Source organism: Macaca thibetana, chromosome 8, assembly GCF_024542745.1.
Source record: "Macaca thibetana thibetana isolate TM-01 chromosome 8, ASM2454274v1, whole genome shotgun sequence".
Lineage (NCBI taxonomy): Eukaryota > Metazoa > Chordata > Mammalia > Primates > Cercopithecidae > Macaca > Macaca thibetana.
In genome coordinates, this window is record NC_065585.1 from 103649894 (window position 1) to 103665464 (window position 15571).

A 15571-nucleotide genomic window follows, 5' to 3' on the forward strand; every position below is an offset into this window, starting at 1 on the left:
AATCTTTGTTACTCACCTTTTTATTACCACAGTCACATTCTTCATTGGATTCCAAAATCCCATTACCACACACTGGTTGATTTTGATGTAATGGTTGCAAATTTGAAAGCTTCTGAAGGCATTTAGCCTCAAATTTTGAAACAAAATATCTATAGTCATGCATGCTGCAGTTGCTAAAAATCTTTATACCTCTGGCACTCCTAAAATAAAATAATATTCCTCAGGCAAATAAACCTTGCTAATAAAACCACATCTAAACAACACTCCATACATAATCATATAAATCACAAGATGGCCACCCCAAAATCTATACCTTAGCAGAGATTAAACCAACGATAATTCAATTTTAATATTGCTTATCTTTAACATTCTCTTTAAAAATTGCATTGAAAACCTATTTTCAGTGGGGCGCGGTGGCTCACGCCTGTAATCCCAGCACTTTGGGAGGCCGAGGCAGGCGGATCATGAGGTCAGGAGATCCAGACCATCCTGGCTAACACGGTGAAACCCCGTCTCTACTAAAAATGCAAAAAATTAGCCGGGCGTAGTGGCGGGCGCCTGTAGTCCCAGCTACTTGGGAGAATGAGGCAGGAGAATGGCGTGAACCAGGGAGGTGGAGCTTGCAGTGAGCCGAGATCGCGCCACTGCACTCCAGAGCGACAGAGCAAGACTCCGTCTCAAACCAAACAAACAAATTAAAAACGTATTTTCTCATCAAAGTAATGCGATAAGGTATGGTGGTTAAATCTATGTATCCATGTATCTATGCATTTACATATCTCTATATCTAAACATCTATCTATTGTTCCCTTTACATAGTGTTCTCTTCTGTTATACAGTTCAAGCTTTCTTCCTTCATTTCAGTCAGATGTCTGCTCAAGTGTTACCTCCCAGAGAGATCTTTCTTGACAACACTATCTTAAATTGTGCCCCCTCTTCATTTTCCTTCCACTTTCAATATTTTTCTATATAGCACTTTTGCATTATGTAAAAATAAGTTTCATTACTTTTAATTTTCAAAATTTCATCTCATATTACCTAAATTTCACACCAAAATATAAGTCCTGGGGAGATCTTTATTTACATGTTCACAGGTATATTTCCACTAGTATGTCTAGGAGAAATGTCTAATAGATGTACAACAGACATTTCAAATATACCATATGTGGTACTGAACTACTTATCACAACCATGTCTGTTCTCAGTTGCTGAATACTCCATTCTTTCAGTGGCTAAGGCTGATAACATTGGTGTGACCCTGGACTCGGTTCTTTCTCCCACAATCCATACCCAACACAAATACACATCTACACTAGAATAGAACATAACGAATTAACAATTTTTATTTTGGCTACTTGTTAAAGTGATAATATTTTGGATCTACTGGGTTACATAAAATACATCATTAAAATATATTACTGCAATTAATTTCTCCTTGTTAAAGCTTCTAGAAAATTTAAAATTACATATGTGACTCATATTTTATTTCTATTGGACAGCACCATGTTAGACAATCATTTATTAGATGGCACTATAGCACTATGTTAGACAATCATGTCTCAGATAGCAAATACTTAAACTGCAAAATCTGAGATGACAGAGGTTCTGGGTAGTCCTTTAAGCCTCCAAGGAAATTAATGTATAACTTCTAAAGTTTCAGAGTTGGAAGTTTAAGAGCAAAAAGAAATGCTTTCGCTTGTATTAACACCCATTTGTTGTGGAACAACTATGAAAAAGTAAGAGAAATATTACACAGAATAATGTTATTTAATCAAATTGTCTCTACTATTTTAAAATACTTTGTTTTAATAAGAATAAGCATTACCATACCTTTGCAAGACGCTCATGCAAAAAGCTACAAATACTGGGCACTAAAATCTCTTCACACAAAATTAGGGGATAAATAGATAGGGACTCAGAAGATATCTTCTACTTGGACCATATAATTTCCAACTGAAAATTAAAAGTATTGTTTACAAAATAAGACTTTTGTTTAAGATGGGTACAAAGCAATCAAGTTTTGAAACCTCTGCTTAAAAGTTGGGCATGACAAGAAAGAATATGAATGCGATGTCAGTGATGTGTATGTGTGTGCACAGACGTAGATATAGATCAATCTATAGTATGTATCCCTAAGTATAGAAAATTTTTGTGTGATAACTTTTCAAGCATGATATACCTTTCTAGCCATCAATGTGGTGTGGAATATAAAAGTTTAAAAACTTTATCACATTTTGGAAACAACCTTATAAAAATATAAGTGAAATTAATTAAGAAAACATCTTACACTGCTTCATGATTCATGATGCATGTAGCTCTCAGACAGAAACACTGAGTGATGTCATCATATGTTAATCCTACATTAAGGCCAAGCAGTTGAGCTATAATAACCGAAAATCCCTCCAAATCTATTGCATCTGGATACTAAAATAAAGACATTAAAGAGAAAACTATTATGTGTGAAAACAAAAGCAAGTAATAACTTGAAATATTTTTACTATCTTATTTTCTATTTTAATACTTTTTATATCGCACATACTTCACAAAAATTATTTTGGTATACCATTTATTTATCTGCCATAATTTACTGATTAAGAAGCATGAAACAAGTAATCAAACTATGATAGTCTCTGATTTTAAATTTTGCATGCCAAAATTCTAGAGCTTTGAACAGGTGGTATTTCTGATACAATAAAACACATTTATTCCACTTTCTCATTAAATCAGTTCATTCAATGAATAGATATCAATTCAGAGTACTCATGTGTCAGGCATTATGATAGATGGTAGGAATATAATGGCATGTATGAAAGAAAAGGACTTTGTTCACATCTATAGCTTATATTATAGAAAGACAGACAATTAACAGTTATCTGCAATAAACTTTCTATATAAAAATAGACTGTTACAGATGCTTTTAAGTAAATAAAGTACTACAGTAGAAAATTTTATGGAGGGGTATAAAATAAGGCAGTTAACTATGGTAGTTAGAAAATCTTCTTTGTGAAATTTATATTTAGGCTGAGATATAAAGTATGGGAAATGACCCAACATTATGTATATGTATAGGGGGCTTGAATGGGGACCTACCGGAAAGTTAGGTATAATGATTAAAGTGAAGAAATGACAGGTCAGAAGCCAGAGATTCAGACACAATCACAGTGAAGAAATTTGGGCCGGGGCAGTGGCTTAGGCCTGTAATCCCAGCATTTTGGGAAGCCAAGGCAGGAGGATTGCTTGAGGCCAGGAATTCAAGACCAGCCTGGGCAATATAGTGAGACTCCGTCTCTACAAAAAAAAAAAAAAAAAAAAAAAAAAAAAAAATGTAAAATAGCCGGCAAGGTGATGCACACTTGCAGTCCCAGTTATTCGGGAGAAGGCAAGAGAATGACTTGAGCCCAGGAGTTTGGGGTTGCAGTGAGCTGACTGCACCACTGTACGCCGGCCTGGGCTACAGAGTGAGACCCTGTCTCAAAGACCAAAAAAAACAAAAAATAAATTTGAAGTGAGAAGATATTTAAAAATGCTTGCTAACGGTGTGGACTCGAAGTGTTTTTCATATTATTTATCTTTGATATTTATTTAAATCATGATATATTTCTTAACTCTTTAAGCATTACAAACAAAAATCTGAGAACATATCTAATTTTTCTGTATCAATTTAAATGTGTAACTAGAAAATTTGTGTAATGCACAGCTAAAAGAAAAAAAATTGTTTACATGTTTGTTTGTATGTGACTGAAAACAGAATTGGCAGATGAAAAAATAAACTAATAACTATCCTTTCCTATTATCCTGTAATAAATATGTTTAAAAGTTACAGTGTCAGAATTTGAAAGAAGTTAAAGCCAGAACAGAATATGAGGAATGATATCTAGGCTGACCATCATGTTTTGGGGCAAAATATAAAAACCAAAAGCTAGACTTTTGATACTAGGTCAGAGAGGGAAATACGGTCTTGTACTTCCAGTATAAATGGTGCTCTTATAAAAAGAAGATATTTAGATAGTGTGACAGAGACACAGGAAGAACTTCATGTGAACAGAAAGGCAAATATTGGGGTAATGCATCCATAAGCCAAGAAACGCCAAAGACTTCTGGCAAACCACCAGAAGCTAGGGCAAAGGCAGAGAAGAGATTGTTTTCCACAGTCCTTAAGAGAAGCCACTTTGTTCATATTGATTTCAGAATTCCATTTTATCCAGAACTGTGAAGCAATACATTTCTGTTGATTAAGTGCTCAGTTTGCAGTATTTTGTTATGGCAGCCCTGGAAATCTAATACAGATCCCCTAATATATCATAACCCAAAGTAATATATCTTAAAAGTGCCCAGGAATGGGGAAGACACATTACATAGTGAGGAAAAGGTAAGAATTACAGCAAAATTGTCATCAGAACAGTGCAAAAGAGTAAACAGGAAGAATATCTCCTTAAAAGTGGCACTAGATAAGGATGCCCTCTCTCACCACTCCTATTCAACATACTATTGAAAGTTCTAGTACGGCAATCAGGCAAGAGAAAGAAGGCATCCAAAGAGGAAGTCAAACTATCCCTGTTTGCAGATAACATGATACTATCTCTAGAAACCCCACCATCTCATCCCAAATGCTTCTTAAACTGATAAACAATTTCAGCAAAGTCTTAGAATACAAAAGCATATGCAAAAATCACTGGTATTCCTATACACCAATAACAGCCAAGTCAAGAGTCAAGTCATAAATGGACTTACATTCACAACTTTCATGAAAAGAAAAAAATACCTAGGATACAGCTGACTAGGGAGGTGAAAGATCTCTACAAGGAGAACGACAAACCACTGTTCAAAGAAATCAGAGATGATAAAAACAAATGGAAAAACATCCCATGCTCATGGACAGAAAGAATCAATATTGTTAAAACAGTCACGCTGCCCAAAGCAGTTTATAGATTCAGTACTATTTCTGTTAAACTACCATTTATGTTCTTCACAGAACTAGAGAAAAGTATCTTAAAATTCATATGGAACCATAAAAGGACTGAATAGAAAGGTAATTGTAAGAAAAGAACAAACAAACAAAAATCAAAAACAACAACAAAAAAACAAAGCTGAAGGCATAATGGTTGCTACCTGACTTCAAACTATACTACAGGGCTACAGTAACCACAACAGCAGGGTACTGATAGAAAAACAGACATCTAGACGAACGGAACAGAATAGAGATCCCAGAAATACTACAGGCCTACAACTATCTGACCTTCAACAAACCTAACAAAAACAAGCAAAGGGGAAAGAATTCTCTATTTAATAAATGGTGATGAGATAACTAACTAGACATAAGCAGAAGAATGAAACAGGGCCCCTTCCTTACACCATATGCAAAAATTAACTCAAGATGGATTAAGGACTTAAATGTAAAACCCAAAACTATAAAATCCCTGGAAGACAGAATGGTACTAGGCAGTACCATTCAGGACATAGGCAGGGGCAAAAGATTTCATTATGAAGATACCACAGCAATTGCAACAAAACCAAAAATTGACAAATGGGATCTAATTAAACTAAAGTTTCATTCATTAACTAGGAATGGATTAACAGGAAAAGGATTGCCTATTTAATAAATGGTGCTGGGAGAACTGGCTAGCCATATGCAGAAGAATGAACAAACTAAAGTTTCTTACTCTGCACAGCATAAGAAACTCTCAATAGAGTAAACAATCTACAGAATGGGAGAACATGTTTGCCAACTATGCATCTGACAAAGGTTTAATATCTAGCATCTGCAGGGAACTTAAGGAAATTTACTAGAAGGCAAAAACTAACAACTCCATAAAAATTGGGCAAAGGACATGAACAGGCATTTTTCAAAAGAAGAAATACATGTGACCAACAATCATAAGAGAAAAAGCTCAACATTAGAGAAATGCAAATCAAAATCACAGTGAGATACCATCTCACACTAGTAAGAGTGGCTATTACTAAAAAGTAAAAAAATAGCAGATGCTGGCAAGGTTGTGGAGAAAGAGGAACACTTATACACTGTTGGTGGGAGTGTAAATTATTTCAGCCATTGTGGAAAACAATGTGGTGTTTCCTCAAAGACCCAAAGACAGAAATACCATTAGACCCAGCAATTTCATTACTGGGTATATACCCAAAGGAATATAAATCATTCTAAATACTATGCAGCCATAAAAAGGAATGAGATTATGTCTTTTGCAGGGACATGGATGGAGCTGGAGGTCACTATCCTTAGCAAACTAACACAGGAACAGAAAACCAAATACCACATGTTCTCACTTATAAGTGGGAACTAAATGATGAGAACATGTGGACACCTAGAATTATGAGAACACATAGACACCTAGAACACATGGACACCTAAACACATGGGACAACACACACTGACGCCTATCAGAGGATGGAGGGTAGGAGGAGGTAGAGGATCAGAAAGAATAACTAATGGGTACTAGGCTTAATACCTGGGTGTTGAAATAATCTGTACAACAAAATATATAACAAAGCTACAGTAACCAAAACAGCATGGTACTAGTACAAGAACAGACACACAGACCAATAGAACAAAGTAGAGAACCCAGAAACAAGACCACACACCTACAACCACCTGATCTAACAAAAACAAGCAATGGGAAAAGGATTGCCTATTTAATAAATGGTGCTGGGAGAACTGGCTAGCCATATGCAGAAGAATGAAACTGGACCCCTTCCTTACACCATATACAAAAATTAACTCAAAAAAAAAAAAAAAAAAACTAAACTAAAATCCCTGAAAGAGAAGCTATGCAGTACCATTCAGGACATAGGCATGGGCAATGATTTCATGAAAAAGATGCCAAAAGCAATTGCAACAAAATTGAAAAATGGGATCTAATTAAGCTAAATAACTTTTGCACAGCAAAAAAATGATCAAGAGAGTAAACAGACAACCTACAGAATGGGAGAAAATTTTTGCGATCTACTCATCTGACAAAGGTCTACTATCCAGCATCTACAAGGAACAAACAAATTTACAAGGAAAAAAAAAAACATTATAAAGTGGACAAAGGACAAGAACAGACATTCCTCACAAAAAAAATATATGTGGCCAACAAACATGAAAAAAGGCTCAACATCACTGGTCATTAGAGAAATGTAAATTGAAACCACAATGAGATAGCATCTTACATCAGTCAGAATGGCTATTATTAAAAAGTCAATAAACAACAGATGCTGCCGAGGTTATGAAGAAAAAGGAATGCTTTTACACTGTTTATGGGAGTGTAAATTAGTTCAACTATTGTGGAAGACAGTGTGGCAATTCCTCAGCGACTTAGAGGCAGAAATACCATTTGACTCATGAATACCATTACTGACTATATACCCGAAGGAGTATAAATCATTCTGTAATAAAGACACATGCACACATTTGTTTATGCAGCACTAGTCACAATAGCAAAGACACAGAATCAACCTAAATGGCCATCAAGATAGACTGGATAAAGAAAATGTGGTACATATACATCATGTAATACTATGCAGCCATAAAAGAAATGAGATTATGTCCTTTGCAGGGACATGGATGAAGCTGGAAGCCATTATCCTCAGCAAACTAAGGCAGGAACAAAAAATCAAATACCACATATTCTCACTTACAAGTGGGAGCTGAATAATGAGAACACATGGACACATGGGGGGAACAGCACACACTGGAGCCTGTTGGAGGTTGGAGAAGTGGGAGGTGGGAAAGGATCAGGAAGAAGAGCTAAAGGATGCTGGGCTTAATACCTAGGTGATGGAATGATATGTGCAGCTAATCAGCATAGCACACTTTTAACTAGGTAACAAACCTGCACATCCTGTACATGTACCCTTGAATTTAAAAGTTGGAATTAAAAGAAATTAAAATTTTTTCTATCACACAACTTTCGCACAATTTACTTCCCATTTTTCTTTGTCAGTAAATTATAGGAGCTCATTTCTACCAAAATGAGCAAAATATGAAAGAGGGATACATACAATACAAAGGAAACCAGATTGAAAATTCTCAAACCCTGTCTATGCATCAAGTCTAATATAGATTGGTAAAACAGACAATCTCTCCAGAATGTCTCCAAGAAAGGAAAAAGAAATTTCTGAAACAAGGAGAAAACTAGAAGCAATGTATAATTTTATTAAGCAATTGTTGTGCAAATCAGTATAATGCACTTATTAAATTTAGGAAGAACGAAAAGGCACACAATAAAGGCAATTTAATCTTAGTTCATTACTTGGCTCATTAGGGAATAAGACACAATTCAAATGAAGTATATAATTACAGAGGGGAAGTAAAGGAGTCAAAATACGGATATGATGAACTATTGGGATGTTACATTCTAACTTCAATAATAGGAAGTCAATAGATAATACTCACATTTGAATAGTCAGGGCATATTTTTTAGAAATACATAGTAAAAGAATAAATAAACTATTCCTACCCATAAAAACATAAATGATTGTTACAGGCATAATATTGAGCAAAATAGAGCAGACAAGAATACACACTGTTCTGCTTACATAAACTTCAAAAAGAAGTAAAATTAAACAACGGCAATGGGATTGTGGTTTCCTTTGGTACAAATAGTAGGTGGGAGGACACATGATTCACAAGCACCTTCTGAAGTGTTGATAATATCTTATTTCTTGATCTTTGTAGTGTTTACACCTATGTATAAACTTGATAAAAATTAATTGTGCTATATACTTTGACTTGTGGAATTTTATCTATATGCTATATTTTGTACTTCAATAAAACTTTTCTTTAAAAAGAAATTAACATGGAGTTATATGGTTACAAAGATGAAATTTTTTAATTGAGAAAGATGATTTAGTCGTAGATTATGCAGGAAATATTTTTATCAATATACAAATTTTCAATATCCCAAACCAATATATATCATTTACGCATACATATATTTATTATAATAGCATAAAGTATGTGTAAAATTGCAAGCACAAATTCATGATTTTTGCTATTTATTGAACTTGGAGGAAATATGCAGGAGGCTTTAACATTGCTCTAGTGCTTTATTTATTTAAAAATCTAAAGCAAATATTCGTGTCCATTATGACCAGTTGGTGAGTGGTTACACTAAAGTTTGTTCACATAATATTCTTTGTGTTTGAACTTTATAAATAAATAAACTTTCTGAGATTCTATTAATTTTGTCCCAAAAAAATAATAATGAATATACATATTCAGAAAAGATCAAGTGATTATACATTGTTTACTTAAATTAATACTTATAAAATATAATATACAGCTTAAAAATAGTGATGTAACAAAGAATAAAAATTACGTACCATAGCAATACCTGCGTCATAGCTTTCATTGCATATGGTGCCTGGAAATGTTGCTCCCACATATTTAGGATGTTTCCTGTAACTACATTATTATAATTTTTTTATTAACATAGTTAGGCAAAACAATTTGTAAACTTATTTATTAAATTAAACCTTCTTTACATAAAATTTTAAAAATGACTTTGCAAATATATAAAGCTTCAAACTAGGTAATATCCAGTAAACTATACAAAATACTAAAATCATTGACTTTAATCAATTCACTTTAACACCAATGTAATTTCCTTTTGCATCTCCTAAAATGGATATAATTTTATTAGCTCAAATTTAACTTCATTTGGTTACCAAAAGTTAAAGAGAAAATAATTTTTAATTTGTGGAAGAGGCAATCTTACCACTCCTAAAGATAAGCATTTTAACATATTAAATAGTGAAAAGAAAAAACCCAAATCCCTCCTAGTAAAAAGTAGACATGAAATGTATTAATTTATCATGGATAATTTTAACTGAATAGTCTCCATTTTTACATCATTCATAAACTAAGGATTATATGTTTTCTATAGTAAAGTCAATATTGTAGAAGTTCATGAAATGCAGGTTTTTGAAATAATACTTACACTCCAAACTATTCTAATACAAAATTGATTATTGTTACTTTTATTATATCTTTAAGTACACCAGTACCTCCATGGCAAAGGCTACTAATTTTTAAACACTTTCAAAGGGGCTTACGAAAAGTTGACGAACACAATAAATTCACTAAATTACCAATTTAAAATAATTATTTATGCAGATATCTTTATTAATGTAGAACACTGTGCTTACACAAGTAAGTATGCTATGTCATGGGGCCGTAGGATGAGATAGTCCCGTTTCCACGCCAAAAATCTTTGTAATATATCATCAGCATCCCCACTGGTGGAAATCTGGTTTTCATTTGACCACAGTTCCAAGGAAGACAGTGTAACAGTCAATCTGAACTGGGTAAACATCTAAAAATAAATTTATTATACATTTTTAAAGTAACAAGTTATTACATTTAGAAGATACACTAAAAAATAAAGAAAATGTTCCAGTATTTTGAGTATTGAACAAACAAAAAGTATTTAAGTTATTCATTGGCCAAGATAGAACCGAAATTATATTAAAGAAACTTTCATGAAAATGGAAATGTGAAAAAGTAAAAACTTACAGTGTTGACAAGCCCAATAACCTGGACAATTTTATGTGTTACAGCCATCATTTCAGATCCCATATAATCATACTGAAAAAGAAATTTCATTTTTCATAAAAGTATTATTTTGAATCATGTGAATGAAATATTTAGGCATTGTATTAGGTATTATAAGTAATCTAGAGCTGTTTTAAAGTACATGGGAGAATGTGTGTAGATTTGAGCAAATTCTACACTATTTTACATAAGGGACTTAAGTTTCTATGGATTATATATTATGTATATACATATATCTACAATACACACACACCCAGAAATATTATTAAGCCTTGAAAATGGTTGTCCTGTCATTTGTGAAAACATGGATGAGTCTGGAGGACATTATGCTAAGTGAAATAAGCCATACACAGAAAAGAAAATCTACATGATCTCACTTACATGTGGCATCTAAACAAAACAAAACAAATATATTCAGATACATAGAAACAAAGTGAAAAGGTGGTTGTCAATGGGCAGAGGGCAGAGTGTGGGAAGAAATGTGGAAATGGCATTCATAGGATACAAAGTGTGGGTTATGTAGAATAAATAAGTCTAGAGACCTAATGTACAATGTGAGAACTGCAGTTAACAATATTGCTTTATATACTGAAAATTTGCTAAGAGACTAGATTTTAGGTACTTTTACCACAAAAAGGTAACACTATGTATACAAAAACATCATGATGTATACATCTTAAACATATATACTTTTAAAAAGAATAGGCCGGGCGCGGTGGCTCAAGCCTGTAATCCCAGCACTTTGGGAGGCCGAGACGGGCGGATCACGAGGTCAGGAGATCGAGACCATCCTGGCTAACACCGTGAAACCCCGTCTCTACTAAAAAATACCAAAAAAACTAGCCGGGCGAGGTGGCGGGCGCCTGTAGTCCCAGCTACTCGGGAGGCTGAGGCAGGAGAATGGCGTAAACCTGGGAGGCGGAGCTTGCAGTGAGCTGAGATCCGGCCACTGCACTCCAACCTGGGCGACAGAGCGAGACTCCGTCTCAAAAAAAAAAAAAAAAAAAAAAAAAAAGAATAAAAGGTTACAGAGAAGATATAAATTGCCAATATCAGGAATGAAAGAAGATTACAATATCAAAGGATGATAATAAAGTATGAAAATACTGATGTCAAACACTTATTACATTTTCATAAATTTGAAAATATTACTTAAAATGGCATTTGCCAAAATGGCCAAAGGTAAAGTTCAAACAACATATAATCATGTAACTATTAAAGTGGATTCTATAACTTTAAACCTTCCCATAAAGAAATATCAGGTTGAGAGGACTGTAAGGGTTAATTGTTGGGCAGGTGCAGTGGCTCATGCCTATAACCCCAGCTCTTTGGGAAACTGAGGCGTGGACAACATGGTGAGACTTCGTCTCTATAAAAATTTTTTAAAAATTATCCAGGCATTGTGGTTCATGCCTGTAGTCCCAGCTACTTGGAAGAATGAGGCAGGAGGATTGGTTGAGGCCAGGAGTTCGAGATTGCGGTGAGCTATGATTTTGTCACTGCACTCCACGCTGCATGACAGAGTGAGGCCCTGTCTCTCTCTCTCTCTCTCTAAAAAAAGTTAATGGTTACCGATATTTAAATAATAAGTAAAGAATAAGTAAAGGTATTTGTACAAAAATCATTCATTCAGAATGTAGGAAAAGGGCAGACATTGTAATTTGTTTTATGAAACCAACACTACTTTAACAACAGCTTAACAAGAAAAGGTCTTTTTTGGATATTCTCGTCAGACATAAAATGGATTATCAATGTCACCACAAGAAAATTCAGGCAAGTCCAAACTGAGAAACATTTCTACAAAATAACTGGCATGTATTCTCCAATCGTGCCAAGGTACATGAAAGACAAAGATCATAGTAATGCCACAGATTGGAGTAGAAAAAAGAGACATGTCAACTCAATGGAATGTACGATCTTATAATTGAGGACTGAATTAGGAAAAAGACATTTGTGGGAAAAATGTCAAAATTTTTATAATGGTTGATAATAATGTAGAAACATTAACTTTTAAGTTTTGATTACGATATTATGATTATAATAAGAGGTTAACTTAGGAGAAGCTGTGAAAAGAATCTCTTTACTGTTTCTTAACTTTCATGTAAGTCTAAAGTTCTTTCAAAATAATAAGTTTAAAATAGTAAAATGCAGCTAAAAAGCAAAGAGGGATATCCCACCAATATCACTGGTGAACATTAGAAATGCTGATACTACAAATATACCAATTTCTAAAAGACAAAAAGAATGTGTTACAAATTCATTCTAAGAAATTTGATAATTTAGATCATTTTTAAAAATTACTTGAAAACCTATGCCTTAGTCCATTTGCCTGCTAAAAAGAATAACACACACTGGGTATTATAAAAAAGAGAAATCTATTTCTTCACATTTCTGGGAGTGGAGAAGTCCAAGAGCAAGTTGCTAGCATCTGGCCTGGTGAGGGCCTTCTTGCTATATCCTCACATGGCAGAATGCAGAAGAGCAAGCTACACAGTGCTTTTATAAGGGCCTTAATCTCATCCACAAGGGAAGAAGTTCCTCATGCACTAATCACCTCTAAATGGTCCCATTCCTTAATACCATCACCTTAGCCATTAAGTTTTAATACCTGAATTTTGGAAGGAACACATTCAAACCCTAACATTCCATCCCTAGTTTCCCAAAACTCATATCATCCTCACGTACAAAATACCTTCATCCCATCCAAATAGTCCTAAAAAATCCTAACTTGTTCTATCATCAGTTTTTAAGTCTAATTTCAAAATCTCACCTAAACATTATATGAGTAAGACTCAAGGCAAGATTTATCCTGAGGCAAATTAATTTCCAGCTGTGAGTCTATGAAATCGAACAAGTTATACGCTTCCAAGATACAACGGTGGGACAGGCATAGGACAGACATTCCCATTTCAGGCAGAAGAAAGAGTCAAGAAGAAGGGAACAGCAGGTCCCAAACCAATGCAAAACCCAACAGAGCAAACAATATTAAATTTTAGGGCCTGCAAATGATCTTCTTTGACTCCATGACCCACCCATGAGACACACCGGGGTGGGATTTGAGCCCCTAAGGCTTTGCTGTGTGCAGCCCATGCTTCAGCTCTCACACATTGAAAATGCATGCACGCCGCTTTCCCAGGCTGTCGTTCCTTCCTGGTTGCTCTATAGTTCTGCAGTGTTGTGGGTGGTCCAGCACCTATGTCTCTGCTAGACATTGCCTTGGTGGGATCTCTCTGAAGCATCCTTTGAAATAGAGGTGGAGGTAGCCATGCCACCACAGCTCTTGCACTCTGTGAGCCTGGAGAGTTAGCACCAGGTGGACACAGCCAAGGTTCACAGTCTGCACCCTTTGAAATTACAGTCTGAGATGCACCTGGGCCCAGCTGAGCTACAGCCAGGGCAGCAGAGAAGTGCCTGGCTGTGATGCAAGGATCTTAGACCTGAGGTGGCCCCGGTGTGTAGTAAGTCTCAAGGTCCTATAAGCATTCTGGCTTCTCTCTTTAACTTGTCTTGCTTACAAATCCCTAGCACGCTGAGCTTGTAATGAAAGGAATGAGGCACATCCCCCATATATCTCCCAACTTCCTGAGTCCAGCTTTCAAACTTCAGAAAAACATCACCTGGGAGATCTCCGATAAGGAATGCTAAATGTATAATGTTAACCAATTGTAATGCTGTAACCGAGAGAATTACCTTGTTCCCTGTAACTTTACATATCCTGTTTACATCGGGCTATAAAAAGCAAGCACTCACATTGTTCGAGGCCCTCCCGTATGCTGTGGAATGGAGGGACCAAGTTCGAACTTGTAGTAAAGATCCTTGCCGCTTGGCTTTGACTCTGGACTCTGGTGGTCTTCTTTGGGGAACAAACGGTCTGGGCATAACAGTAATAGGAAGGCAGCCTTGAAGATCTCTAAAATGTCTTTGGGGTTATTCTCCTCTTGTGTTGATAAATAGCAGCTGACTTCCTCTATCCACATCAATTTTCTTTAAAGGTCACTTGACACACTCTTGCTATTCTACCATACATACTTACCCCACCCCCACTCCTGCCTCCACCGTTTTTTTTGTTGTTTGTTTTTTTTGTTTGTTTGTTTGTTTGTTTTTACAGGGCCAGGCTGCGAGTTTTTCAAATTTTTACATTCTTCTTCCCTTTTAATTATAAAATCTATATTTAAACCATTTATCTTGTCTCAAATTTTACTATAAATAAGTAGAAAAAGGCATGCAGCATCCTGAACACCTTGCTGCTTAGATTTCTTTTGCCAAATACCTGAGTTCATCATTCTTAAGTTCTGTCTTCCATAAAGTTCAACGGCATGGGCTTAACTCAGCCAAGTGATTGGCCACTTTATAACAAGAGTGGTCTTTCTCCCAGTTTCCGGTACCTTGGACTTCACTTCCATCTGAGCTCTCATAAGAATAGCCTTTACTGTCCATATTTCTACCAGCATTCTGTTCATGACCACTTAAGTAATTTCTAAAAACTGTTCATAACCACTGATCTCTAAAAAGATTCACAACTTCCCTAATTCCCTTCTCTTCCTCTGAGCACTCATCAGAATCACCCTTCATACTCCATTCGCAATAATACAAGCTTTTTCCATTATTTACTTCAAAACAGCTCCTGCTTCAACCCATTGCTAGGTACCAAAATTACTTCCACATTTTTAGACACTTGCTATGGCAACACCTACTCCTGATACCAACTTCTGTGTTGGTCCATTTGTGCTGCTATGACAGAATATGACAGATTGGGTAGTTTGTAAAGGACACAAATTTATTGTTCATAGTCCTAGAGGCTGAGAAGTCTGCGATCAAGGCACCACAAACTGGTCTGGTGAGGACCTTTTTGCTATGTCCTCATAGGGAGGAAAGCAGAAAGGCAAGCTACAGAATGCTACATGAAGTCTGTTTTATAGGAGACTTAATCCCATACATGAGGGAAGAATCTTTCGTGGCAGAATTGCCTCATTCCTTAAAGCCATAACATTGGCCATTACGTTTTAATACATGAATTATGAA

At 35.3% G+C, this 15571-nt stretch overlaps 1 protein-coding gene across 1 annotated transcript in view; it reads right to left on the reverse strand.

Annotated features, from left to right (window-relative positions):
- LOC126961199 (disintegrin and metalloproteinase domain-containing protein 18) overlaps positions 1 to 15571 on the reverse strand; it is a 119698-nt gene that overhangs the window by 83792 nt on the left and 20335 nt on the right. Inside the window, exons 5-9 of the mRNA XM_050801321.1 lie at positions 10511 to 10582; positions 10144 to 10310; positions 9319 to 9400; positions 2288 to 2424; positions 17 to 200 (exon numbers count right to left, since the gene is read on the reverse strand). Of these exons, the coding sequence (XP_050657278.1) occupies positions 17 to 200; positions 2288 to 2424; positions 9319 to 9400; positions 10144 to 10310; positions 10511 to 10582 (642 nt within the window). The remainder of the gene's footprint in view (positions 1 to 16; positions 201 to 2287; positions 2425 to 9318; positions 9401 to 10143; positions 10311 to 10510; positions 10583 to 15571) is intronic.